This window comes from Fimicolochytrium jonesii (assembly GCF_025526975.1).
Source record: "Fimicolochytrium jonesii strain JEL569 chromosome Unknown EV422scaffold_6, whole genome shotgun sequence".
Classification (NCBI taxonomy): domain Eukaryota; kingdom Fungi; phylum Chytridiomycota; class Chytridiomycetes; order Spizellomycetales; family Powellomycetaceae; genus Fimicolochytrium; species Fimicolochytrium jonesii.
The window spans coordinates 676,365-699,457 of NW_026515673.1; the positions used below are offsets into that span (position 1 = coordinate 676,365).

Sequence of the window (23,093 nt, forward strand, 5' to 3'; positions counted from 1 at the left end):
GTGGCGTGTTCAGATACGCCACAAGGAATGTCTGATATCTACGCTAACTGAGTCCATTCTAGCCGGAAGCGCGCTCGTCCACCCGGAGGGGAAATCTATTATATATATGTGTGGGTGGGTAAGTGATAAATGGGTGGGGGAAACTGGGTCCTCTATCTGTACAAATAAAAGACGGTACGCCGTGTGATACACAAGTCCAGGACGACCCGCTCAAATCTCGTAATGACTCTTGCTCTTCGCGGGAGTGTTGGGACGCTGAGGGGCGTGTGGCGAGATGTACACTGGTAGGTCCGACCCGGACGTCTGTATCGGCGGTGTTGATGCGCCCTGCGACTGCGGCCCGGGCATGCTTTCTCTCGCCCTGAACAGTCCCGGCGGGATTGGTAATGTCGTCGCCGAATTAGTGGAATGGAAGGACGCCACCGATCCAGCGCGCGGCTGTTCGTAGTGCTGCGACGGGAAAGGGAATTGCGGGCGCGGGGACGCGGAAGGCGAACCGCCGCCGTGCGAGGGCGATCCCGGCGGCGTGCCGGCGTACGAGGGATTCGACATCATTCGTTGTTGCTGGTATGGCAACAGCGGTTCGGTGCCGTGTCGTTGTTGCTGCGGGCCGCCCTTGTACCCCGGCGGCCGCGACATCGGGTTGCGTTGCGGGGAGGCCAGCAGGGCTTCGCTGGAGTGCACAGCGAGCTTGTTCTTAGCAAAGGGCTCGCCGGGCCGCTCGTACATGGTGGATATGTCGGAGCTGCCCGTGGAGTCCGAGTCCGAGCGCCGGTGGCCCCTGCCTCCCAACGGTCCGTTCCGGCCAGAATCCCAGGGGTTGTGCGAGTACTGGCCTTGTGGGGACTGCGCGCCGGGGTTGGCTCGCATGTACGCCTCGACCTTCTCGCGTCTCCATTGCCGTTCGTACTCCTCCCACCTTTTCAGCGGTACTTTGCTTCCGTCGAATCCAGCTCCGCTGTCTCCGCCGTGTCCGTGGGTGTCTTCTTTCACTCCATCGACTTGACGAGTCGCACCCCATGAGAAATCGTCGAAATGCCAGAAGGCGTAAAGAGGCAGGATCAAGTTCCAGATGGGGATGGCCATGATGTACAGCAACATCCAGAACAGGTAATGGAATCTCCGGAGGGAGCATAAGACGACGAAGGCCGGGAAGAGCGTCACGACGAAGAGAGTGATAATTGTAATAATTTGGCCAGTGGCGATGCTGGAGTGCGCGTATTGGATTCCGGTGAAGACGATGATGTAGAACATTGAGGCGACGGTCGCTGGCAGAACGAATGTGGAGATCAGGTCGAGGAGAACGACGAACTGCACACGGAAGTGTGGGACGTGTTAGCATATTGCGCCGGGCGGAAAAGCAGTAGCCCCCGCGACACTGCAAACCGACACATACCTGCATAGAAAAGCAGAACGTTCCACACAGATTGTTCACCAGAACCAGCTCAGCAAGGTTATGCACCGTGGAGTTGATCCACCGACGACGCTGACTGAGCAAAGTCGCAAAGTCGTCGGGCACCACCGTTTTGCACACCGCACGGGGAATGAACACCATCTTCCTGTTCGGGAAGGTCCGCAGCATCATAGTCGTTAAAAACCGATCTTCTCCCAGTAACAGCAAGTTCTTCTGATGCAATGTGTCGACCTCATTCGTCGAGTACGTCTCCACAACGTCCGGGTTGGCCAAAATCGGGACCCAGTCACCAAACTCCTTGCGGGCTTTGATGCGGTACATGCAGAAACACCCGGGAAGACAGGTCACACCTCCAAAGATGGATTCGAAAGCTTTGCCGAGATGGTGGGAGATGTAATACTCGAACACCTGAATGGCCGTCACCCATGACTGGGTCTTGTTCTCAATTCGAGTTTCACCGCAAAGACCCATGATGGAGGCGTCGTTGTGCATGGCGTTGATCATCAAGCCGAGGGAGTCCGGCGCAACTTTCGTGTCGGCGTCAACCATCAGCACGATCTCGAAAAAGTCGGGGGTGACACCCATGACATGCTGAATCTTCCTGAAGAGTTCGTAGTCGAGGGGTGTCATGCGGTCGTTGAGCATAACACGGGTGAAGAAGTGCATGAGAATGAGCTGGGAGTCACGCTTTCCACGGTTTCCGGGCTTTGCTTCTGATGCTTCTTCGGGAGCGCCGCATTTGACGACTATAACCATCGGGACGCGATGCCCGGCGTGACCTGTATGTGAAGAATAAGGCGTCACTTGCAGGAACGGAAAGATGATTGCATGAATTAGGACTTACGGAAGTGTCCCACGTAAACTTTCGCCATGTTGTGTGCTTTGGCACCACTCGCGACGGCGATGTAACTACAGGGCTTCGGGTCGTTTCCAAAAGTGCCATCAATCTCAATCATGTCCAGAAGGAGATCTGGGGTGCTCTTGCCGTTGCCTTTTCCGGTAATGATACCATCGGCGATGACGAAAAGCAGCTTCCGACTATCTTTGTAATCCGTTGCAGCCAACGATTCCAGGGTATTCCGCAAGGATTCCCGTCCTTCGGAGTAACAGGTAACCAGAAGGATGGTGTACAAGTGGAGACCAATGTTGGCAGAGTCGAAACTTTGAACCGCAGCCTTCTTCACCAAAGCTCCATCATGCTTCGGGCTAGGCACCAATTCGATATCATGGCGATGCGGATTCCTGTCAGCCGGATTGTGGATCGAGGTGCTCGATGGATACATTGGGCGAGACAACTTCTCCGGCTCCGGGGTTTGCGCGAGACGGTGCGAGACGAACCAGTCAAAGAAGACCGCCATGGCGAATCTCGCAAGGAGCACACCAAGGACGACGACGGACATAAGGGCCGACAAGACCGTGGACGCGTTGCAACTGACCGACTGTTGAGCAATAACTCCAGCCGCGAACTTGTTCACTAGACACTTCAGCGCTCTAGGATCCTCACTCATCGCTTGACTCGTCACGAGAGCACGCGTTGCATCGTTATTCGGCTTATCGCGTAACGAATAGAGTAGCTTATGGATCGCATTGTTGGGGTCGGGAGGCGCAGCCCGGTAGTAAGGTGTGAGGTCGAGAATCGTATCCATATACATACTGAAGTTCCGGTTCACAATCTCTTCCCACTCGTACGCTGCGTGCTCATCGACTCTTGTTTTGCGATCTCGCAACGTTTTGAACCGCACCAGACCAGTTCGTGGGAAACAGGTGTCGGAATTGAGGCATGCTGGTCCAATGGTGGTCGCTGCAAAAGGGTATTTGCCGGTCTTGAGATCCTTGCAGGGATCAGGATTGTTGGGATCAGGATCCGCGGGTGCGAAGAAGTCGGTGGCATCAGCGCCCTTCGCATCCCGAAATGCTAAGCGCACGTTTTCGGGACTCAACAAGAGATCGTACATGATGCCGTTGATAACCAACGAATCTGGTTGGTTTCGCGGAGCTTTCTGAAGTCGGGCAGACTCTGGGCACAGTAACGGATTGAGCCCAATGACAAAAAACATCACAAAGGCGCTGAGAAGAAAGACAATCCAGCATAGGGCGACCTTCTCCCTCCACGCCTGCTGTGGCCCAGAACCATTGATTTTACAGCACGCAAGGAGAGCAGGTGGGAAACAGCAAGTCAGAGCCTTTGCGACGTAGGCCCACACGTGAATGCCACCATCCTCCCCAAGGTCCAAAGGTTGGTTGGAGGTTGACTGCCGGCGTTTCGATCGTCCTGTCTTGGTAGTGTTTGAACGCAGTAGTGGTGTGGGTCCTTGATACCTATCTGGCCTAACAAGTGTACCTGCGAAAATGGGTGGGGCACATGGGCGTCAACCAACGAGTCGAACACTGTGAATGCGCTTCATGGCTTACCTCTGCGACCGAGTGTACCACTCCTGTTCAATGTCGTCCTCGACCGGCTCCGTGTTAGTGGCCCGTCCCCATGCATCCTGACGCGGTGCGAAAACTGGTCGTCTTACGAGCGTGGGAGATTTTGAAATTGAAGGGTGCGCGGGAAAAGACCAGTAGAGTCGCCCACCGAGGTGCCTTGGCGGAAGACCCGAGGCCGTTTTCGAGGGAGTCTTTGAAGAGGCTAGAGCACGGTAATGCAGCCTGCCGACAAAGGTTGTGGGATACTACGTACAGTATGTACTGTGTATATGCTGTGTTGTGCGGGTTGACAGAAGCTCGCATGCCGAGGAGGAGGCTTTTCGCAGGCTGGTTCTCTCTCGCCGTCTTGCCCCAGCGCCTCCAGATCCAGATCCAGCATGCACGCACGCACATTGTGGATCCATCCCAAACGGCGAGAACATTTTGCCCAGATTTTGCCCGTCTGCCCCCCTTGTTCGGCGTCAATTTCAAGTTGCGACTGGCCCTGAAACCGTTGACGATCGTCATAACTCCGCGTGCCGCCCGCAGATGGCCGCAGATAAAGCACAACTCAAATCAAAAATGCATGGAGTCACGTGGGTGGTCGCATTTAAATCGGCTTCTGCTTGCGTGCTTGTACATGCTGCGTAGCAGGTGTCCCGACGGGCAGACGGGCATGGCGATGTTGCCGACAATTCTCAAGTCGCCGGACCATCGTGGACGGAGTTGGAATGGAGGCTAACGACGCGGACGAGAGAATCCATGTGCGAGGGTTGCCAACTTCTGAATTCTCGTTGCAATTCCTCGTCGTGCATTCCACGCGTGGCGGGATTCCCCACCAGATTCCCACCAGCACTGAGCACTTGCACCACCTTCGAGTCCGGCTCATTCTCAGCAGTTTGCAGAGGCTGCTATTACCACGCACGTAGTACAGAGTTAACAAAGCCTCTGCTGCAGTACATATATGATATTGCTCTCGTCTTGCACTTTCCAGGGACTTTAAACCCTATCGGGACATTCATTGAGGAAGTCCATGGCCGAGAATAAGCTTAACCTTGGTTCGCCACTTGGGCTCGGGAGCCTAATTTTGGCCACCGGTCTTTCAGAGCTCCGTTCGGAATGTGGAAGGTGCCAGTTTTGCGGGCATCTCAGTAATGGCCAAAGTGTGAGAAGTACCGTCGGTGACTGTATCTCCTGCCTTACTGTGAATTCTGTCGCTTTCCCTTCTCGCTGACGATGTTCCCCAGTCGGTCGTCTTTGTTTGGAAAGACCTCGGCCCCGTCGCATGCTACAGGGGACGCAAAAACGCCAGTGCAATCGCACGTTGCTGGAGAGCAGTCCTTGGGCGCAAAGCAAAGCTCAGCTAGCGGAGAGTCTTCCACGAAAGTCCCAGATAAACCATTCCAGCTGAACTTGCAGCACCACCGCAGTCTAGAACGCACGGCAGGAACAGAGAAGCAAAGGGCCGAAAATCCATACAGGAGGGCTAGCGAAGGGTCGCCTTTCACTGGAGAACTACCGGTCTATGTCTATGCGGCGCTGGCGTCGTTTGAAGAGTCCGCGGAAGGTGTCGAAGACGCTTCGGAACACAGCAGTCGGACGGTTGATGCCGGCGAGGATGAAGATGCAAAGATAATAGAGAGGCGGAGATTGTTTCGAAAGACATCAACAGAACATACCATCATCAAAGATCTGGAGGAGAATTTCGCCCGGGGTTCCTCTTCTGGTGCCTTGGCTGTGACTGCAGCGACGTCAAAGCCGCCATCTCGGCTCTCTCGGTCTAGCAGAGGGGACGAATCCGCGGACTCGATAGGATCCCAACGTGCAACGACAATCCCTCATGATGCATCCTCTTTATCGGCGAATGGCGTGCCGGACCCTTCCGCGCATCGCTCCTCCATCACGCAACTGCAGGAAAAACTCGCAGAGTCGGGGGCGGGGTTGGACGACTTGACGACACTGCAGGACCGGCTGCGGCGGTTGAAGGATCGGTTAGGCGATCATTCGGCGTTTGGGAGCATGGGCGGGATGGCGCCACCAGGTGTCTTTAGCCACGCAAACTCGCAACGGCATGGGTCACTTGTGCCGGCGGAACCTCTGCTCTCCATTCTGAAGAATCCCACACGAAATGGCTCAAAATCTGTACAGGGCGTGGCCCCGGTGCCCGTTACGGTGGCGATATCGGAACCGCAATACAAAATCCAAGCAACCCACGCTAGGAGCGAAGATCTTCTTTCACGGGGTTCCGAAGTTGCCAAGAAAAGGGGCGTAAAAAACGGTACACCACCCTCGGCCGCCCATTCCTACGACTTCCTCGAACGTGGCGCGAGCCTCCCCGCGTCTACGCACCCATACTCGATACCGGTGATCCCGCAGACTCCGCCGCGGGTGGAAGGGACATTACCTGTGTTTGTGTATTTGGAGGATGATACGTGCAATATGTTCACCGTGACACCGAATACGACAATCAATGAGGTTAGGATGAGCGCGTTGTCGCAGCTCGGCGTTTCCGACGCTATTGAGAGCTTCTCGGTGTTTTTCATGGTGAAAGGCGTCAATGGTGAGCTGAAGGGCGTCACTCTTTGCACATCATTACATTAGAAACTATTGAAGGATATGATATCTGAAAATTCATGCTCCTTCTCACCTGCATCCCTACTCTGCGTTCAGGTGAACCCCAAGAGAGCCGCGTAGACCCCAACATCCCCGTCGACCACCTCAGCCTGCCCGCCCCCGAAACAATCAAAGTCCGCCTGCGCCGGAAATCCGCCGTCCGCTGGTCCGTGCCCATCATCGTCGACGAACGCGTCCAGCGTCAACGATGGGTGCTGGTGGAAGAGAGCACGAAGGTGGAGGATATCGTGAAGCTGCTGTATACGATTGAGAGGAAGGATGATACCGAGTCCTGGTCGCTTTTCGCGTCGGGTGGGTGGGAACTATGTTTGGAAGACGTGGTGGGTCTGACCATTGGCTCTGACGTACGGATGTGAAATTTAGGACCCTCGAATACTGGGGCGTTACGGCCTGATGAAACGCCTTTCAGACCATGGGTGCGCGATGAGCGCTATTATTTCCGTCAATCGGTAAGATCATGCCCCTTTTCCTTTTTTGCCCCCCGGTCCTCCACCGATACTGACACATCCCACTCAGCACGTCCGCCAACGCAGCCAAAAGCTCGCCGCCGTCCTCGGTCTCCCCGCCAGCACTGACATGGGTGCACTCGCCGACCGAGAAGCCCTGCAGGCACAAGACCTCAAACGGCGCAACGACGCGCGCAAATCCGTGAAATTGACGAATCTGCTGGGGATCGCGGATACCACCCCGCCACCGACGCGCGCGGCGAATAGTAAGCGGAGGAAGAGACCGTCTACGCTGAATTTGGTGTTTGATCCGGATGAGACAACGCCGAGGAGGAGGAAGTCTTCTGTGGAGCCTTCTACGCCGAAGCTGGTAGGTGGATTGCTGTGGCGGGGCCGATACGTCCCCGCTGTGTCTTGAAGATTAGTCCCTTGAACCATTGCGGACAACTTCTCACATCTATCCACAATCAGCTCGACGACGACGAAGAAGACAAAGTCCACCCAGTCGCGCCCTGGAAGCGCTACGAGCATCTACAGAGCAAACCCGCGCAAGTCATGCGCCCGCGCTCCAAGTCCGATCTCTCGGAAGCCGTCATATCATCCAAAGTGCGGCGTCCCTCCATCAAACAGCACAGCCGGTCGCGGCAGCCCTCGGTGACAGGTAAACGGCTCTACCTGTTTGATAAGATGCGCGGGTCGGCGCCGGGGGATGCGTTGTCGTCGGATTCGGGGGCGAGTGAGGATGCGGATGAGCCGACGGAGGTGGGTTTCGTGAAGTAGCTCTTTTCGAGGCGTGACTGCACATTATTCGCCGATGTTAATTGCTGATTTGACTAACCGTACGTCGTTTCTCTCCATTTTCTTATCGTTCTTCACATTTGTTCCCGTCAGACCGTGAAACGGAAAGAAAAGCTAACAGACTTCTTCGGCGTCGCCAAAGCGAAAGACGTTGCGCACATCGAACGCCACGCCAACATCAGCAAACCCGACAAGGTAAACAATCACCCTCCCCTCCCCTTACCTGATCCTCATCCTCAAACCCTACATCCACTCACACCATCTCTAATACCCTCCAGTTAATACGCCAACCCTCCGACGGATCGGAAAGCCACCAAACCCACTTTATCGTCCGCGTCTACTTCGGCAACCTCACCTACAGCGCCATCCGCATGCCTGTCGAGGCCACCGCGACGCACGCGAAAGGACTACTATTGGCGAAGTTGTCGATCAATAATTCGGGGGAGATGTTTGGCCTTTTTGTGCATTCGCCGGATGGGAAAGGTAGGTTTCGTGTGAGTTAAGTAAAGGTTTGGAAGGCGTGGGTGAATTGATGGGCTTGGGTTCCTGGTTGTAGAGAGGGAGTTGACGGCGGATGAGCGGTTGTATAATGTGATGCTGTCGTGGGCGACTACGGAGTACTTTTTGTTCAAGAATAGGCCAGTGAATAATCAGTTGCGGCACAAGCGGGTATGTATCTCGTCACTTTGTGGTAATTGCTTTCATGTGGTCGTATGCTTTAATGCTGACTTTGTAATCCCCCGTGGCTTTACCCACAGCTAAGCACACAAAGCGTAGACGCCAGCCAATTCCAACTCAACGAACCAGCCCCGCAAGCCCGCCGCGTCGCCAAACTCGCCGGCTTCTTCGGCCTCGCGCCCAGCCCCACGGCCACTACCCCCATCCCCGAATCCTTGGGCAAGAACCTCATCCACCAACCCTCCGAATACGAAGACCTGCAAACCATCTTCAACCAGCTCTCTAACGTCACCACCTCCTCCTCTTTACAAGCTAACCTCCGCCGCCGTAAATCGCTTGCGGCCCCACAGGCCCCACAGGGCGGGCAACCACCAGGTCCGGAGCGACTGGGCGTGTTACGCAAGGAATTCACGTCCTCGATCGCGGCGCTGTCGACGACGCTGTACAAGGAGGGGTGGATGGAGGTGTTGATCAACCCGACCGCTGTGAACGCCAAGAAGCCGTGGACGTGCGTGTGGGCGAAACTGGACGGGGACGTGTTGACGGTGTTCCCGAATGAGAGGGATGAGGCGGTCGCGGGGACGCCGACGGCGGGGTCGTTGCCCGATCGTGCGGCGACGAGGGTGAGGTTGCAGGGGTGTACTGTTGTCACGGGCGAGGGGGTGGTGTCTAAGAGGCAGTTTGTGTTTACGGTTGTGGAGGCGGCTCAGAGTGTGGGGGTGGCTGAGGTTGTGGGTGCTGCTGCAGGGAGTAAAGCGAGCCCGCCGCCACCCACCGCCGCTGCCGGGGCAACCACAACAAGCAACGATAAACCGAAATCGCTGGTATTGGCGACGAAATCGGCAACGGAAATGATCGACTGGATCGACTGTATCCGCACCTCCGCCCGGCGCCGGCCACCCACCACCTCCTTCTCCGCATCCCGAGACAGCATGCACGACCACTCACAGCACCCATCCCGCAAAACCTCCGTCCCCGTCCCGCCCCGGACCTCCACCCACACCTCCACCCGACCTTCCGTCGCCGCCAACAACAATACGACCTCCCTCATCCCCACCGACCTCGAAGACCCATCCCTCCTCCTCCCCACTTCCTCCTCCCACGCCTCCGAAGACGAAACCACCCTCACAATGGCCGACTTTGAGCTCCACCGCGTCATCGGCCGCGGCAAATACGCCAAAGTTCTCCTCTGCAGCCGCAAGTCCACCAACAACGTGTACGCCATCAAAGTCCTCAACAAACGTCGCTCCATCTCCTCCTCCCTCGGCGACGGCGGTGAAGGCGACGCAAACGAGGAAGGGCGGATCCTCCGATCGATCCATCACCCGTTCATTGTGGGGTTGCATTATGCGTTCCAGAGCGCGGATCGGCTTTATCTTGTGATGGAGTATATCAATGGCGGTGAGCTGTATTTCCATGTGAGCAGGTTTGGACGGTTTGGTGAGGAGCGGGTGAGGTTTTATTGTGCCGAGTTGGTGTTGGCATTGCAGTGTTTGCATGATAAGGGGATTGTATATAGGTATGTGGCTCAAACTCTCGCTGGAATTTGCGCCTTGGGAATCCGTTGCTGACGGGGTTTCTTTTTTCTTGCCGCGGATAGGGACTTGAAGCTGGAGAATATTTTATTGAGTCGGGAGGGACATGTGAAGATTACGGATTTTGGGCTGAGTAAGCAGGAGACGGAGGATGAGGAGTCGGATAGTGAGGCGGATATGGTATTTGTGGTTGGGACGTTGGAGTACCTGGTAAGGCGTTCTTCCCTTACCCCCCCTCACGTCCTCCACCTTCTCCTCCGTCTCCTCTCACCTCCTCACCTCGTCCCTCTTCCTCCGTCACCTCCTCCCCCACCAATAGTCACCGGAAGTTCTCGAAGGCTACCCGCACACCGCCGCGGCGGATCTCTGGGCGCTCGGAGTCGTGACGTTCGAGATGCTGTGCGGGTACCACCCATTCCATTCGGAAGACCGGGAAGAGATCCAAGCCAACATCCTTGAATCGCCGGTGGAGTTCCCTGAATGGGTATCACCTGAAGCGAAAGATTTCATTGCGGGTCTGTTGAAACGCAACCCGCGGCTGAGATTGAAGGGGGAGGCTATAAGGAAACACCCATTCTTTGCGGGGGTGGATTGGAGGAAGTTGTTTGATTTGGAGGTTGAGGTGCCGTTTAAGCCTGAGCTGGTATGTCATCTGATCCCCTCGCTTTCAAACAACCATGTTCCCACCAAAACTCACGTCGTGGTCCCAATTCCGATTTCGCAGACTGGAGACTACGATGTCAGTTTCTTCGAGGCCGAGTTCACGGAGGAAGCTGCGGTGCTGACCCCAGACGGCTCGCGACCGTCTTTGGAGGATAGAGGAGGATATCAGGAGCAGCAACCTCATCATGGCGAGAACGATAGCTCGCACGCGGAAGAGGATGTTGATGCGAGGATGCGGTCGATCGATTGATGGATGGACTGGAGTTTCGCGGGAGAATGCGGTGAATCGACGTTATTTTCTGGACGGTGGGGGAGAGTTTCTATAGACTTGTATATATATGTGGGAGGCTGGCGACGTGACATGTAAATAATACGCACACCGTAATTTATCGACAGTTTTCGGACAATGCGTTCTCTTCTGATGACGCGGGTGGAAGGGAATGACGACGCGAGGCACGAATGACATCATCGGCGGCTGGCTGGCTGGGCGCATCATCGAAAGTTATTAGAGATCGGCGTCTCGCTCGCTGTCGAGACGAGGGAGGCTCAGATCGCCCTGCCTTGCCCTCCTGAGTCCTGCCCTGTCTGCATCTGCCGTCGATGATGGCCATTCATTTGACGGATGGCTGCGGATTGTGACCCCCATTCTGCCTTGCCCTCCTTCGCGAACTCTGAATATCTATCACCTGCCCCTTCCGCTCCAAGACCCCCCCCCCCCCCCCCCCCCTTGAGAAAACCCCATATTCCCACGGTATGTACTGTACGTCGGCGTTCAGAGAAGCAGTGGAAAGGTCTTATATCGGTGCTGCTTTCCGTATATAAACTGCCGCGCGGAGCAACGGAGCCGCTCCTGCTTTGAAAAAAGGACCCCTTTAATCAACGTGCAATTTCTTGTCCATCTAGAGCATCTCCACACCATCGCTCACCATCACTCACTCACCTCAACACCCACCAACATTTTGAAACCATGCCTCTCATCAAAATAACAAAAGGCGTAGCTCGCGGGCAAGGCGCGCGCCCTTACCAAGAAGACCAATACGCGCTCGCCGACGAAGCATTCTCACAATCCGGTTTCGCCCTGTACTCCGTCTTCGACGGCCACGGCGGCGGCGAAGCCTCCAAGCACGCCTCAAAACACCTCCCCAAACTCGTCGTCAACTCCGACGCCTTCAAGCAGGGGGACTACAAGCGCGCGCTGAAGGAGGCGTTCCTGGAGGAAGACCGCCAGCTCGCTCAGGAATTCAAGGTGGCTGCTGCTGCGGCCGGCCAGGCGCCTGCTGCCCCCGTCGGCGCTGGCGGACTGGGCGCCGGGAACGGAACCGGTCGTGGAGGCAGTACCGCCACCGTCGCGTTGATCGCCCACGAGAAGCTCTACGTAGCCAATGTAGGCGACTCCACCGCCGCGCTCGCTAAGCGGGTAGAGCGCGGCCAGGGCGGAGCCAACGCGGCGATCGCGGCCGGCGACAATGGGGTGGGCACGGAGGTGGCGCCGGCGACGAATGGGGAGTATGTCGCCGTGAGGTTGAGCAAAGAGCATAAGGTGGATGATAAGGCCGAGTCGGATCGCTTGCAGAAAGCGGATGCGACTGTGAGGGCTGATCGCGTCGTGGGCCCTGGACATGCGATCAATATGACGAGAGCGTTGGGCGACTTTGACTTCAAGTTGCCGGAGAATGGCGCAAAGGAGGATTGGATCTCCCCCGTGAGTTATACTCAGTCGTGCTTTCCGTGTCATCACCACCCTGAATGCTCATTTCCTTGCGATTCAACAGGTCCCACACCTAACAGAGATGCCCCTAACCCCAGCGGTCGATTTCGCCATCATCGCCTCCGACGGACTCTGGAACCACTTCCACGAGTCGCAGTTGATACCCATGGTCGCCGACATGCGCAAGCAGGGCAGCACCCCGCAGCAGATTTGCGATTCGTTTGTTTCCAAGCTGGAGCAGGTGTGTCGTTGTATTCCTCCCGACGTTGTGAGAGATGGTGATAGGGACGGTGCGTCTGGACCCTCACTCACGTTTGAAATGCCCCACCTAGACACCCGGCTCAGACAACATCACCTTCATGCTCCTCGACTTTACATGGTCCGAACAATAACCTTTCCTGCCACACCACCATCACCACAGCGCACACCACACACCCCGGCTCGTTACACCCGCGAAACAGATCCCACCCCCGCCCCGCCTTCCCCCGTGTGCCCGCTTCCTCCTTTCAATACACCCGACCTACTCAAGCCTATTCCGTTTCCAACCACACCACCTCCTTCCCACCCTTTGTGTACTCCATCTTTTAATATCATGTGACATCACATACGGCGAATATGAAAGATATGTGCAGTAACGATAGAGACGCCAGGCGGGAATGGGAGATTTTGCGCACGTCTCCCTTGATCCAACTTGCGGGGAGGAGGGAAACAGGGGCATACTCGGATGATTGAGGGGTATCACCAGCACATTTCGCATTCCCTCTGTACAAAACCTCGCCACAAAAATTGGGGCAAGACGCAAAAAAAATCCCGAGAAAACTACGCAATATATCGAATGTGGGGGGGGGGATGGGGACAGGAAAGGCCGTATGTACAATTGGGTGGGGTTATACACTGATTCCGCGAGGCTGTCGCATCACTCGCATAAGAGCTTCGCGTCAAAGCTCGTCAGCGCGATCGCAAACGCCTGCACGCAACTCATCGGGTACTGGAAGTCGACGGTGAAGTGCTCATCCCCAACGCGGCCGAATTGGAGTATAATATACTAAAAAAATGCAGGGGACGATCAGCTTAACGGAGTTCCATAAACCCTTCGGACAAAAACGCATCTCACGGCGCAGCATCATTTACCTCATTATCCTCCTCCGGCACAATCTGGAAATTCTTCACACTCGCCAACGTCACCCTCCCGCTGAAGTTCAACACATAGCTCTGCGTCTCGTCGTTCCATTGCGGGGCTTTGTTGTGGAACTTCAACAACGTTTCCCTCGCCGTCGTACTTTCCTCCCCCTTGTTCACCGACGAACTCGATGATGATCGCGGGAGAGTGTCGGGGGTACTACTACCGCCACTGGACTGGGAGGCGCGCAAGCGACGGAGGATGGTCTGTGAATCGTGTGTGGGACGGATGGACAGCCGGCGGGCATCGCGGGTCATGGCGGGCACGACGACGGTCATTTTGCGCGGGCCTTTGAAGCCGAGGAGGTTGGGTTCGTAGGTTACGACGCCGAGTTCTTCTCTTATCGCTGCTGTAGACTCTGCTGCTGGGTCGTCGCTTGAGTCTGATTTCGCAGACGCGTTGGTTTTGCTTCCCCGTTTGTGCTTATCGTAGATGGTGAATGTCGTCCCCACGAAATTCGACTTGACCTTCCCAACGACTCCCTCAACATTTTGGGAGTTGAGACTCCCGCTCGACGCGCCAAAGCGCGTGGTCGAGATGGTATACACCGACGCCCCGGCCTTCTTCCGTTTGCGCGCCGCCAGCACAAACACCGGCGTGTTATCCCCGTCCTCTATGTACATCTCATACCGCGGAGACGTGAGCGAACTCCCTTTATCCGCCGGGTCGTCCCCACCTCGTCGTCGTAGGATCGAGCAGAGGAGCTTTTGGCCCATGGGCACGGGTTTGAGGACGAAATCCTCCAGTTCGGCGTGGGTTTCGGTTCGCGTGGCGATGTCGACTGGACTGCCGGCTGGGTGGAGGTGTGGGGGTTCGAAGGTGTTATCAAAGTCGGTTTCGATGCGTTCTGCGGGTGCGTGGAGGAGGCCGGCGCGGCGTTGGAGTTCGAGGAAGAAGGGGATGGCCGCAGGTGCGGCGTCCGTGGGTGGCGGGGTTGCAGGGCCGGCAGCGTCGTCTGGGTTGGCATCGGGGCGGTCGGGGAAGGGTGGGGCTGGTGTTACTGGGGTTGTGGTGGGGACTGGTGGGATGGGCATTGGTAGTAATGCGTCCAGTGTTTCATCATCGTCGTCATCGTCATCGCCGTGATGGTTCGTGCTGCCATTCCCATTCGCGCCTCCAACTGCAATTCCCTCCCCAAAACCAGCTAAAGGGAATGAATACGCATGGTAAGAGAGAGTAAACTAACCAGCTAGATGCACACTCGAAAGTGTTCGCTTCCCCCCTCGGCCGCGATCGCCCATCTTGGCCCGACCCCAATCTCGCCACCAGCCAGTGCACACAACACAACGCACCCAGAAAGAACAGCACACTTCTGAGCAGTCGGCATTCTCATCTCTGCATACTTTGTATTTCAAACCGCCGTGACGCTGGGCGACTTCTGCTCGTCCTCGAACTCCCGGCGGCGTTGCTGGCGTGATTGAAGTGAGTTCTGGCGGTGTGGATGCGTTCGAGGGCGCCGACAGCGGCTTCTGAGAGGTCCCGCTCGCTGTCTAAACGGGACAGGGAGGGGCGAAGGTGTGACATTGCTGGGGCGTCGTTGGGGTGTTGCGGGGCTGGTTGCGGGGTTGTGCTCCGTGCCCGTCCAGGGCATGCAAGTGCGTGATGGAGCGAGTTCAGCAGGTCGGAGCACAATCAGGAGCACAATCAGGAGCACAATTCGATTCCTGCTCAACGGCGCCGACGCCGTCTTTGGCCTCTCTTCTTTACCCACCATTGCCAACATCATTGCCATCGCTTCGGCAGACATACACATACACATACAGAACCTCCGCCGGCAATATTCGCGTTCAGGACCTCCTAGGCTTGAGGTTCTCAATAAACAACACTCAATTTGAATCACAGGCTGCTGAGAAATATGGGTCAAAGTGACGGAGGTAAGCAGTAAAGCATTGCCAGCATTGCGGTGGACTGGGGTGTCGTACCACTCCAGGAATTCACGTATGCTTTCAACCTTCATAATTGCCCAGGACAAAACGGCTCGCAGCAGGACCTTGGGGAGCCGGCAAAGGAGGGGGACAACGGTGGAAAAAGTAGGGAGCCGAGGCCGGGGGCGGTGAGGGTTTTGAAGCGAGGGAACCAGGAACGATACAGCGCGGGTTGTATTGATTGCCGGGTGAAGAGCTCCTCTAAGTTCCATCGCTCGCCGTGGCCTGTTCTGGCTCGGGCAGAGGGATTGGGGAGGCATTTCTTCTTTGGGGAAGGAGCGACGGAGGGGATTGTCTGTGCTGCGTGTTGGAAGGCTTGGAGGCGCATCGGGGTGTTTCGACATGAGAGCCCGGAGGTCAACAAAGGCATACAGATGGATGTTATCAACAAAGGCATACAGACGGATGTTATCAACGATGTCTTTCAGCGTGACCGCTGGCTCGCCTCGCTGGATAAGTTCATTGCCGCACCGCCCGAATCTCGCCCTTTTGTTGATGTTGATGAGTTCTCCGAGAGCCTCGATACCAACTGCGATGCTCTCATGTCACAGACAAACACGTTGTTGGGCGCAGTCGTGGAAGGCAAAATAAAGGATAAGTTGCACACTGTGTTTGCAATATGCTATTGGCATATATTCGGAACCCAAAGGTCAGCTGCACTTGCTTTTTCGTATTCCTCTTATCTTTGCCATTGCTCACATGTTCTGCACTTGTAGGTACTGCATATCCGTGCATTCCTCTCCGACATGCTACGTGGTATCGGGAATGGGCCACGTGCAGTCCTGTGCGGCCTTGGCCTGTGTTACCACCCTAGTAAGGAAAAGCGGCGTCGCACACAATCCATCGATGCATCTCTCGCTTCCGTCAGGAATCGGATAATCCTCTCTGAGGAGGAGCCTGGCACAGCAAACCAGGTCGCTCAGAAAGCAATGTTCATCACCGCCCGAGATGCGTCACCAACATCTGTTCTGACATCATGGCGCGCAATGACCGAAGGCGTAAAGGAGTTTGACTGTGAACACAAGAACAAAAAAACCCGCTCACCATCTGCCCGAAGCAACTCGGAGAACTACGAAGAAGCCGCAAGCAATATGGACGTTCCGATGGAAGAGGCGTACGACGGGTAGTCGGATGTCACCCGACCTCGAGAAAAGCAAAACGTCTTTCATCGGAAGTTTGCGCACATCAACGGCTGTAGATTTAGGACTCCACGCCGTCCCGACAGTTCCCGCTCTTCCGGATGTAGAAGCGGCGTACTGCAAACTTACAATGCATGTAATCTGGTGGAGAACAACTCTCAATGTAGGCCACTCAACCGCAGGTCTCCATCTGACGTCGTAGATGTAGAGGGAAAGGAATATGGAGCGAGGATCTGAAAGACTAATCTATGGGCGTCGCGGGAAGCAATCGGACTTTCCAAATCCACAGGTTTGACAGCTGTCAACCGACATTTTTTTCGGTGCCATACTGCCCATCCAAAGCCGTCCCATACGGGAGCAAAGTACGGCGGCGGAAAAACATGAGAAGATATGCACGTCCAAACTAAGCCAAATCAATACAGGTCCATTCTTTTCATCGTACGCATCTGGATTTTCAACACGTGGCCTCAGCCCAGGGTACTCCCCGTCGCCGCAGGGCCAACACCTGCAGACATCGATTGGCGGGCAGCGGGGCGCGTAGCTATACTGCTACTCTGGCGCACATTTAGTGCTTTGTTGGCTTTGATGGCATGCGCTGCACAAAGATTTCGCTGTTTTTAGAGAATGGGAGTATGCGGAAACAAGCGCAAATCCGACCTAGACACTTACAGAATTTATCCAACATTGCGCTGAACACCTTTTCATTTAAAACAATGCATGCGGGGTTTAGTAGCAGAAGGAGGATTCATGGGGGCTGGATGGGCTCCGGACCGCACCTGCTGCATGTCTCCGATTTCGGAGATGAAGGCTCGGCGTTTGAGATAGCCGTCGTTTAATGCACTGTGGTCAGGGGGTGGGTTATTTTAGGGAACGCTTCACATTGGAATGCGAGCTCCTTTGATAATGCAAGATCCTGGCTGAGATCATACGCTACCCCATCCTGGAGGCTATTTAACATCCGCAGATAGGCTGGAGTGGCCGTCGCGATCTGTGCTGTCCGATAGTGGGTAGCGCCCAGATCAAGAACTGATTTTGGGAAGTCAGCTCTGTGGTTCTTCTCCGTTGCCAACACCAGACCACTGCAATGTTCCCTACGCTTTGCTCGGACGATCTCCGCATAAGTTCCTCTAACGACCGTAATCATACTCTCTACCGTCTGCAACGTCAGCTTCGTTGGCCATTTCTCAAGCTCGTTTTGCGGTTTGGGCACTGATCGCTTGAGGCAGGAAGGACGAGAGTTGTGCACAAAGCCACACAGAGGAAGTGGTACCGGCGATCAAGTCTTTATAGTACAGTATAAGAAATCACTTGCCACCCGGACTTCCGCAAGATAAAAAAACCACATCGGCCAATTCAAGTATAACTCAGTCAGCCGCCTTGGATCTGGACGGCAACTTTTTGACGGCAAACTTTTACACAGATGCTGTCAGAACACGGTATTGACAGGTGTTTACCGGAGAAGGTTGGTTCATTGGACTGCATTTCTGATGAGCCATGGTCAGCCGTCCGTTTTTGAGTAGTAGAACTATGGTACAGACTTATATTCACACGCTGTTTTACACAAAAACTACCAAGTTAACTGTTGAAGAAGGTGGGGGTGTTGAACCAAAAAATTAGTATGACAACGCATGCCCTTTCACTTCCTTTTCAAATTCACCACAGAGGGAGCGACGCCGGATGCTCATAATCCACATTCTGCTCTTTACTCTCAATGCGCTCTCCAGAAGTTCCAAACAACCGATCCCACAACCGGCAATGCTTCCCATAATTGAACGACTTTTTCCATCCGCGGCGATGATGCAAGTCATGGTCCTCAATGACCAGATCCGCATCAAGCTGTCGGAGCAGCGGCCCAAATGGCGTGGGGGTGGTCGCGTGCAATCTCAAGCCGGTGTGGCCGGTAAGTTCGCTGAAGGTGACAAACTGGCCGCATATCCACCAATCGTAGAAGTTGAATGGAATGCCGACGACCGTAAGAGTGAGATACGCCATAAGCGGGATGACAACGATGTCAAAGATCTCCTGCTCGGTGTCCGCGTAGAGCGACATGAGTGGGTTCGGGTGTTTGGTCAGGTGGTGGGTGCGGTGGTACTTCCATAGGGAGTCGGTGGTGTGCATCAGGCGGTGGTACCAGTAGAACCAGAAATCGAGGGCGATGCCGTAGCAGCCGACGGTCAGTGGCAGCCACGCCCAGTGCGGGTTGGGCACGGCGTTGGAGCGGATGTCGTAGGTCAGCAAGGCGATGAGCATAGGTCGGAAGGTGCCTGTGCTGGAGAGCGAGCGCATAACCTTTTTGACACCAACATCGGGCACATCGTCGCGATCGTGTTGGTCACCGTCGAGAAAGCCGTATATGTTACCGATCCGACGGAGGACGTGTATCTGATTGATGCCGATGGCTTTGAACCACAGCGAATAGTATATGAACACCGCAAAGACGTGCCACGGCTTGCCGGTGTAGGACACAACGGCGTACTGCAGGGCGAGGGGAAGTAGCGCACGGGACAGGATCCAGCGATACATGTACCAGTCAGGCAGGTAGGGTATCTTGTCGGTCTTTTGGTGTTTCGGAACAGGTTTGTCGTTGCGGGATGCAGGTAAGATATCGAGGAAGACGAGGGTTTTTTGATGGAAGTTCCATGTTGAGCGGTCGGTGTATCGCCAGGTCGACTTCATGGAGTTCTTTTCGTTGATCATGCTGGGCACTTGGGCACTGCTTTCTCCGAGTCTTACTCTGAAAGGTCGATGCTGAGTTGACTGAATTTTGCGGGGCGAGAGAGAGGCCTTGCGGGAAGAGCTTGGAGGTTCTTGGCGAAAGTCACCTGCATGCCAACGCGCGTGCAAACGGACCGTGGGTGACGTGGGCAGTTAGTTCTCCATTGCACGAGGCACGAGGACAAACGAGGACAAAAAGCAAGGCCAAAGTAATCCCACCTCCAACAACCCTTCCACAGGCAGTCAGAATGGCAGACGGCTCAGACTCAGACTCAGACTCATTCGGTCCCGCACTGCCCCCACACCTGCTCGCCCGAAAAAAACAGAAAACTTCTTCCTCGCCACCGCCGTCGACATCACAACCACGTCCGTCCGCCGGACCTCGTCGTCGCAATGAGGTCGCAGGCCCTGCAATGCCGCCACCAGGGGCCACTTTTGGACGGCCTCCAGTAGACAGCGAAAGCGACGACGACGTGTTCGGTCCAGTTCCTCCGGCCCCACTGGAGAGCGGCACAGCTGACGAAGTAGCGGAACGCATTGCAGAGATCGAGGCGAGAGTGCAGCGGGCGAGGGAAGAGGAGGAGGCTAAAAAGACCGAGAAGCCGAAGCGAGGGGATTGGATGTTGGTGCCGCCAGAAGCGTACAGGCTTTTACCGTTCGGTATGTCCCGTTTGGCAAAGAGCTGTTGCTGAGCATCCGCTAAGCAAAACCCTCCTGACACAGCCGGTGATAAGATGATGAAATCGAGACAGTTCAGTAAGAAGGCAGTCGCTGCGGATGTAGATCAATCAGGATGGACAGAGACGCCACAAGACAGAGCAAAGGGATCTGCAGAGAAACGAAAGCGCAGGCCAGATGATGAACCGCGGTTACCGACCCAGGAAGAGCTGGAGACTCAGGAATTCATCAAAAAGCATAATGTAAGGAGCTCCCTATCCCATCGTCCTTTCACGAGGGATCATTCAAACTCACTTTCCCTCTATCGCATCACCCACAGGAAAAGCACCGCGGCGCCTCCCTCATGAACAGCCACTCGACCGCCTACCTCAAAGCCAGCAAATTCGAAGAAGAAGACGTCAGCAAGCGTAAATTCGATCGCGAGGTAGATATGAAGGTCGGCGGCGCGCGGAAGATGGACTCAAAGACGCGTGCGAGTATGGTCGATGAGGCGAGGAAGCTAGATACGAAGTTTAGTCATGGGAATAAGACCTTCCTATGATTTGATGTGTTCCCTACGTTCGCGCAAGGGGGAGTTCGATTCGCATCGCGGGAATTCTATTGCAGGAGGGTCACAGATGAACACGGCCGGCAACAGCGTAGCATTTTTTCTGAACGACGTTTATCGTCATACATCACCCCCCCACCATCGACCGACTGGGAAAAGATTCCGGCAACGAGGGGTCCCATGATACTTCAATTGACATGCAAGGGAAGACCGCTACAAGGTCCGACTGTCCGCAATCAGAACCCGATGCGCAACCCCCGCGCAACCGCAACTTGCGTCAACCCGACAGCCCGGCACTCATCGGCGTATCCCGGACCATTTTGGGGAGTGAGACGCGGCTGACCGATACATGCTATCACATGGTTCGTAGTGGAAGACCGGCGTGGGGCAACCTATACAATAACCTGGAAACGAATGGTGTGTTTATGAACATACCCTCATAGAATAGATGTTATGCAAATCAAGGCATCTTTAACATTGGCTTTTCTTGAAACTTGATCCTTTAGCTTTCCACAAAATAGAATTTTCTATTCACAGAAATGCCCCGTTACTCTCGTGCGCTGCGCAGTACATATACAACCCCAACTGGGAACGGTGAAGCCCCTCCCTATCATCCAAATCCAGTGACACCTTGCGCTCGGTGCTCAACCCTATTTGCCATATACGGTGCAAGAATTTCACGCCGTTATGCTTTGGGCTACGCTAAGGCGTCAAGAGATGCAGCTGTACACCGTGTAAGGTCATAGAAAACGATGTCGGGATGTTCCGGGCACGCTCTACAACGCGGGAGCATGGTGGCTCGTTCAATCGAGGAGTGGTCGGGTGGGTATGACTGGCTTACAGATATGGCGAGGAACTCGCTGTTTTACGCTCGCCGTATCCAATCGGCGCCGCGCGCAGCGCTCCCTCACCGCATAGCATTCTCCCCAAAATCGTTGGTGTTCTGTTCGGCGCTGATTATGCTCATGCATCGCCATTCGTCAAGGAAGGATGCTGAATGATCGTCGGGGAGCGAGGAGCATGTTAATGACGCATATGGGATGAAACGCGGTGGGTGAAAGGAACGCTACCTTTCCATAATCGAACCTTCCCATCGTCCCCGCTGGACGAGAGGACTGTCCCTGTGACATTCCATTCCACACGCCACACCTACAGCAACTGCTTTCAGTATCCCACATCCTTGCACATGCGAAACGAAATATGTATCTACCTCAGCCGCATGATCACTAAAAGTCGCCACAGTCAAAACCCGAAACTTTCTCGCCGCCTTGGTCGCAAACCCCGTCGCAAACCCAGCGGCCCCTGTCGTCCCGCGTCCGCCCTCCTCGACCAATTTAAAGATGCGTACGCATTTGTCTTTGCATGCCGTTGCGATCAGTTGGTAGCTGCGTCCGACATTGGGTGCCCAGGCGACGTCGGTTACGACGTCGGTGTGGCCGGTGAGGACTTCGTGCGGGAGCCATTTGTTGTGTGGGTCTAGGCGATAGATCTGTGTCGTGGTGGGAGAGGCGTGAGTGAGCATGCTGGTGGTGGGGAGGGGTATTGAGTCACTGGGAGCGTACTATACCTTGACGTACAATCCGTGCCCCACGGCCAGCATCTGCGGCTGGAAACGAGAGGGACACCAAGAAAGGCACATCTGCCCTTCCGGGTCTTTCGCGCCTGGTACGACTTCTATGTCATCCTGCAGCACACTAAACGTCAACAACCGCCGCCGAGTCATATGAACGCAACTGATGAGCAGAAAGACCATACCATAAGCGTCCAGTGTCCCAACTGCATGACATCCATCGCCTCGTACATGCGTACGATCCCATCCGCACCACATGACGCCTGTAAGGTAATGGCTCAGATTCCGACAACTCTGCAGCTATGGTCGTTTCAGCCCTAAACATACGAATTTAAGCCCCAAATGCGTCGGCGCAAACTTGATATCTTGCACCGTCCCTTTACTATCCGCCAACCGCGCCTTCTCCGCCCATCGCCGTCCGCCATTCTTGGCTTCTACGTTCCCCAAAACGCGCCAGGTGAGGACCAGCATGTACCGCCTCGAGCCCCAAGTGTTGTCCAACCCACCCTGATCTTGCTCCTCCCATACGCGGATAGTCCGATCAATCGAGCACGTTGCAAATACCTGCCCGTATTCGGGGTGTGCCCACGTTATTCGGAGGACGCTTGAATCGTGGCCCTGTTCGTCCCATGTCAGCAAACGCCGGTGTAAGGGCTTGTGCATGAGCAGTCTCTACCTTCCAGCTATCATTAGGCAGCCATTCCCCTGTTTCGTCGTCGTAATCCCAGACTTTGATTTTTTGGTCTGATGAACAGGTCTACGAGAGGAGAGGGGAAGTCTCAGTTGAGCACTCGGCAACGGGTTGGGAAAAGGTCGAGTTCGAGCGGCATCTTACCGCCAGCCGCTTGCCATAAAAGTCGTATGCCACGTCGTGGATGAGGTCGTCGTGGCCTGCGGAGAACTGCTTGACTTCGTTCATGACTGTAAGTGAAGCTGCTGCTTCGCTGCTCTGCAATGCAATGTCGAAGTGACTTTCTATGGTGGGAAGAACCACCATACGCGTCGATCGAAGCCCGGCACATTTTTTGAGGGGTCCCATAACCCAACCAAAAAC

At 55.3% G+C, this 23,093-nt stretch overlaps 9 protein-coding genes across 9 annotated transcripts; 5 read left to right on the plus strand and 4 right to left on the minus strand.

Moving 5' to 3' along the window:
* Window positions 1–210: 210 nt before the first annotated feature.
* Window positions 211–4,351, minus strand: EV422DRAFT_505091 (chitin synthase-domain-containing protein; the record flags this gene model as incomplete). The annotated part of the gene is made up of 6 exons (XM_053068465.1): window positions 211–1,311; window positions 1,397–2,193; window positions 2,259–3,733; window positions 3,827–4,066; window positions 4,098–4,202; window positions 4,236–4,351. The coding sequence occupies 6 exons, from the start codon at window positions 4,349–4,351 to the stop codon at window positions 211–213; spliced, it is 3,834 nt and encodes a 1,277-aa protein (XP_052927230.1).
* Window positions 4,352–4,812: 461 nt separating this feature from the next.
* On the plus strand, window positions 4,813–6,907 carry EV422DRAFT_389715 (uncharacterized protein). Its single transcript, XM_053066841.1, has one exon. It carries the CDS (start codon window positions 5,060–5,062, stop codon window positions 6,422–6,424), a length of 1,365 nt encoding a protein of 454 aa, XP_052927231.1. The 5' UTR covers window positions 4,813–5,059; the 3' UTR covers window positions 6,425–6,907.
* A 920-nt stretch (window positions 6,908–7,827) lies between these two features.
* EV422DRAFT_389432 (kinase-like domain-containing protein) lies at window positions 7,828–10,895 on the plus strand. Its single transcript, XM_053066840.1, has 7 exons — window positions 7,828–7,896; window positions 7,980–8,184; window positions 8,258–8,370; window positions 8,460–9,898; window positions 9,980–10,124; window positions 10,234–10,557; window positions 10,639–10,895. The coding sequence occupies exons 2-7, from the start codon at window positions 8,073–8,075 to the stop codon at window positions 10,825–10,827; spliced, it is 2,322 nt and encodes a 773-aa protein (XP_052927232.1). The 5' UTR covers window positions 7,828–7,896; window positions 7,980–8,072; the 3' UTR covers window positions 10,828–10,895.
* Window positions 10,896–11,544: 649 nt separating this feature from the next.
* EV422DRAFT_565914 (phosphatase 2C-like domain-containing protein) lies at window positions 11,545–12,677 on the plus strand (the record flags this gene model as incomplete). Its single annotated transcript, XM_053072377.1, has 3 exons — window positions 11,545–12,279; window positions 12,350–12,526; window positions 12,618–12,677. The coding sequence occupies 3 exons, from the start codon at window positions 11,545–11,547 to the stop codon at window positions 12,675–12,677; spliced, it is 972 nt and encodes a 323-aa protein (XP_052927233.1).
* Window positions 12,678–13,201: 524 nt separating this feature from the next.
* On the minus strand, window positions 13,202–14,499 carry EV422DRAFT_494532 (tubby C-terminal-like domain-containing protein; the record flags this gene model as incomplete). The annotated part of the gene is made up of 3 exons (XM_053067752.1): window positions 13,202–13,330; window positions 13,417–13,552; window positions 13,643–14,499. 3 exons carry the CDS (start codon window positions 14,497–14,499, stop codon window positions 13,202–13,204), a joined length of 1,122 nt encoding a protein of 373 aa, XP_052927234.1.
* Window positions 14,500–15,320: 821 nt separating this feature from the next.
* On the plus strand, window positions 15,321–16,825 carry EV422DRAFT_613057 (uncharacterized protein; the record flags this gene model as incomplete). The annotated part of the gene is made up of 3 exons (XM_053073903.1): window positions 15,321–15,339; window positions 15,433–15,998; window positions 16,107–16,825. The coding sequence occupies 3 exons, from the start codon at window positions 15,321–15,323 to the stop codon at window positions 16,515–16,517; spliced, it is 996 nt and encodes a 331-aa protein (XP_052927235.1). The 3' UTR covers window positions 16,518–16,825.
* A 1,106-nt stretch (window positions 16,826–17,931) lies between these two features.
* On the minus strand, window positions 17,932–19,390 carry EV422DRAFT_523195 (fatty acid hydroxylase superfamily protein). Its single transcript, XM_053069887.1, has one exon. It carries the CDS (start codon window positions 19,224–19,226, stop codon window positions 18,183–18,185), a length of 1,044 nt encoding a protein of 347 aa, XP_052927236.1. The 5' UTR covers window positions 19,227–19,390; the 3' UTR covers window positions 17,932–18,182.
* A 102-nt stretch (window positions 19,391–19,492) lies between these two features.
* EV422DRAFT_494273 (uncharacterized protein) lies at window positions 19,493–20,463 on the plus strand (the record flags this gene model as incomplete). Its single annotated transcript, XM_053067733.1, has 3 exons — window positions 19,493–19,904; window positions 19,968–20,164; window positions 20,242–20,463. The coding sequence occupies 3 exons, from the start codon at window positions 19,493–19,495 to the stop codon at window positions 20,461–20,463; spliced, it is 831 nt and encodes a 276-aa protein (XP_052927237.1).
* Window positions 20,464–21,376: 913 nt separating this feature from the next.
* On the minus strand, window positions 21,377–22,958 carry EV422DRAFT_494496 (WD40-repeat-containing domain protein; the record flags this gene model as incomplete). The annotated part of the gene is made up of 9 exons (XM_053067749.1): window positions 21,377–21,462; window positions 21,540–21,618; window positions 21,680–21,992; window positions 22,047–22,153; window positions 22,225–22,302; window positions 22,367–22,473; window positions 22,546–22,657; window positions 22,716–22,796; window positions 22,875–22,958. 9 exons carry the CDS (start codon window positions 22,956–22,958, stop codon window positions 21,377–21,379), a joined length of 1,047 nt encoding a protein of 348 aa, XP_052927238.1.
* Window positions 22,959–23,093: the final 135 nt, after the last annotated feature.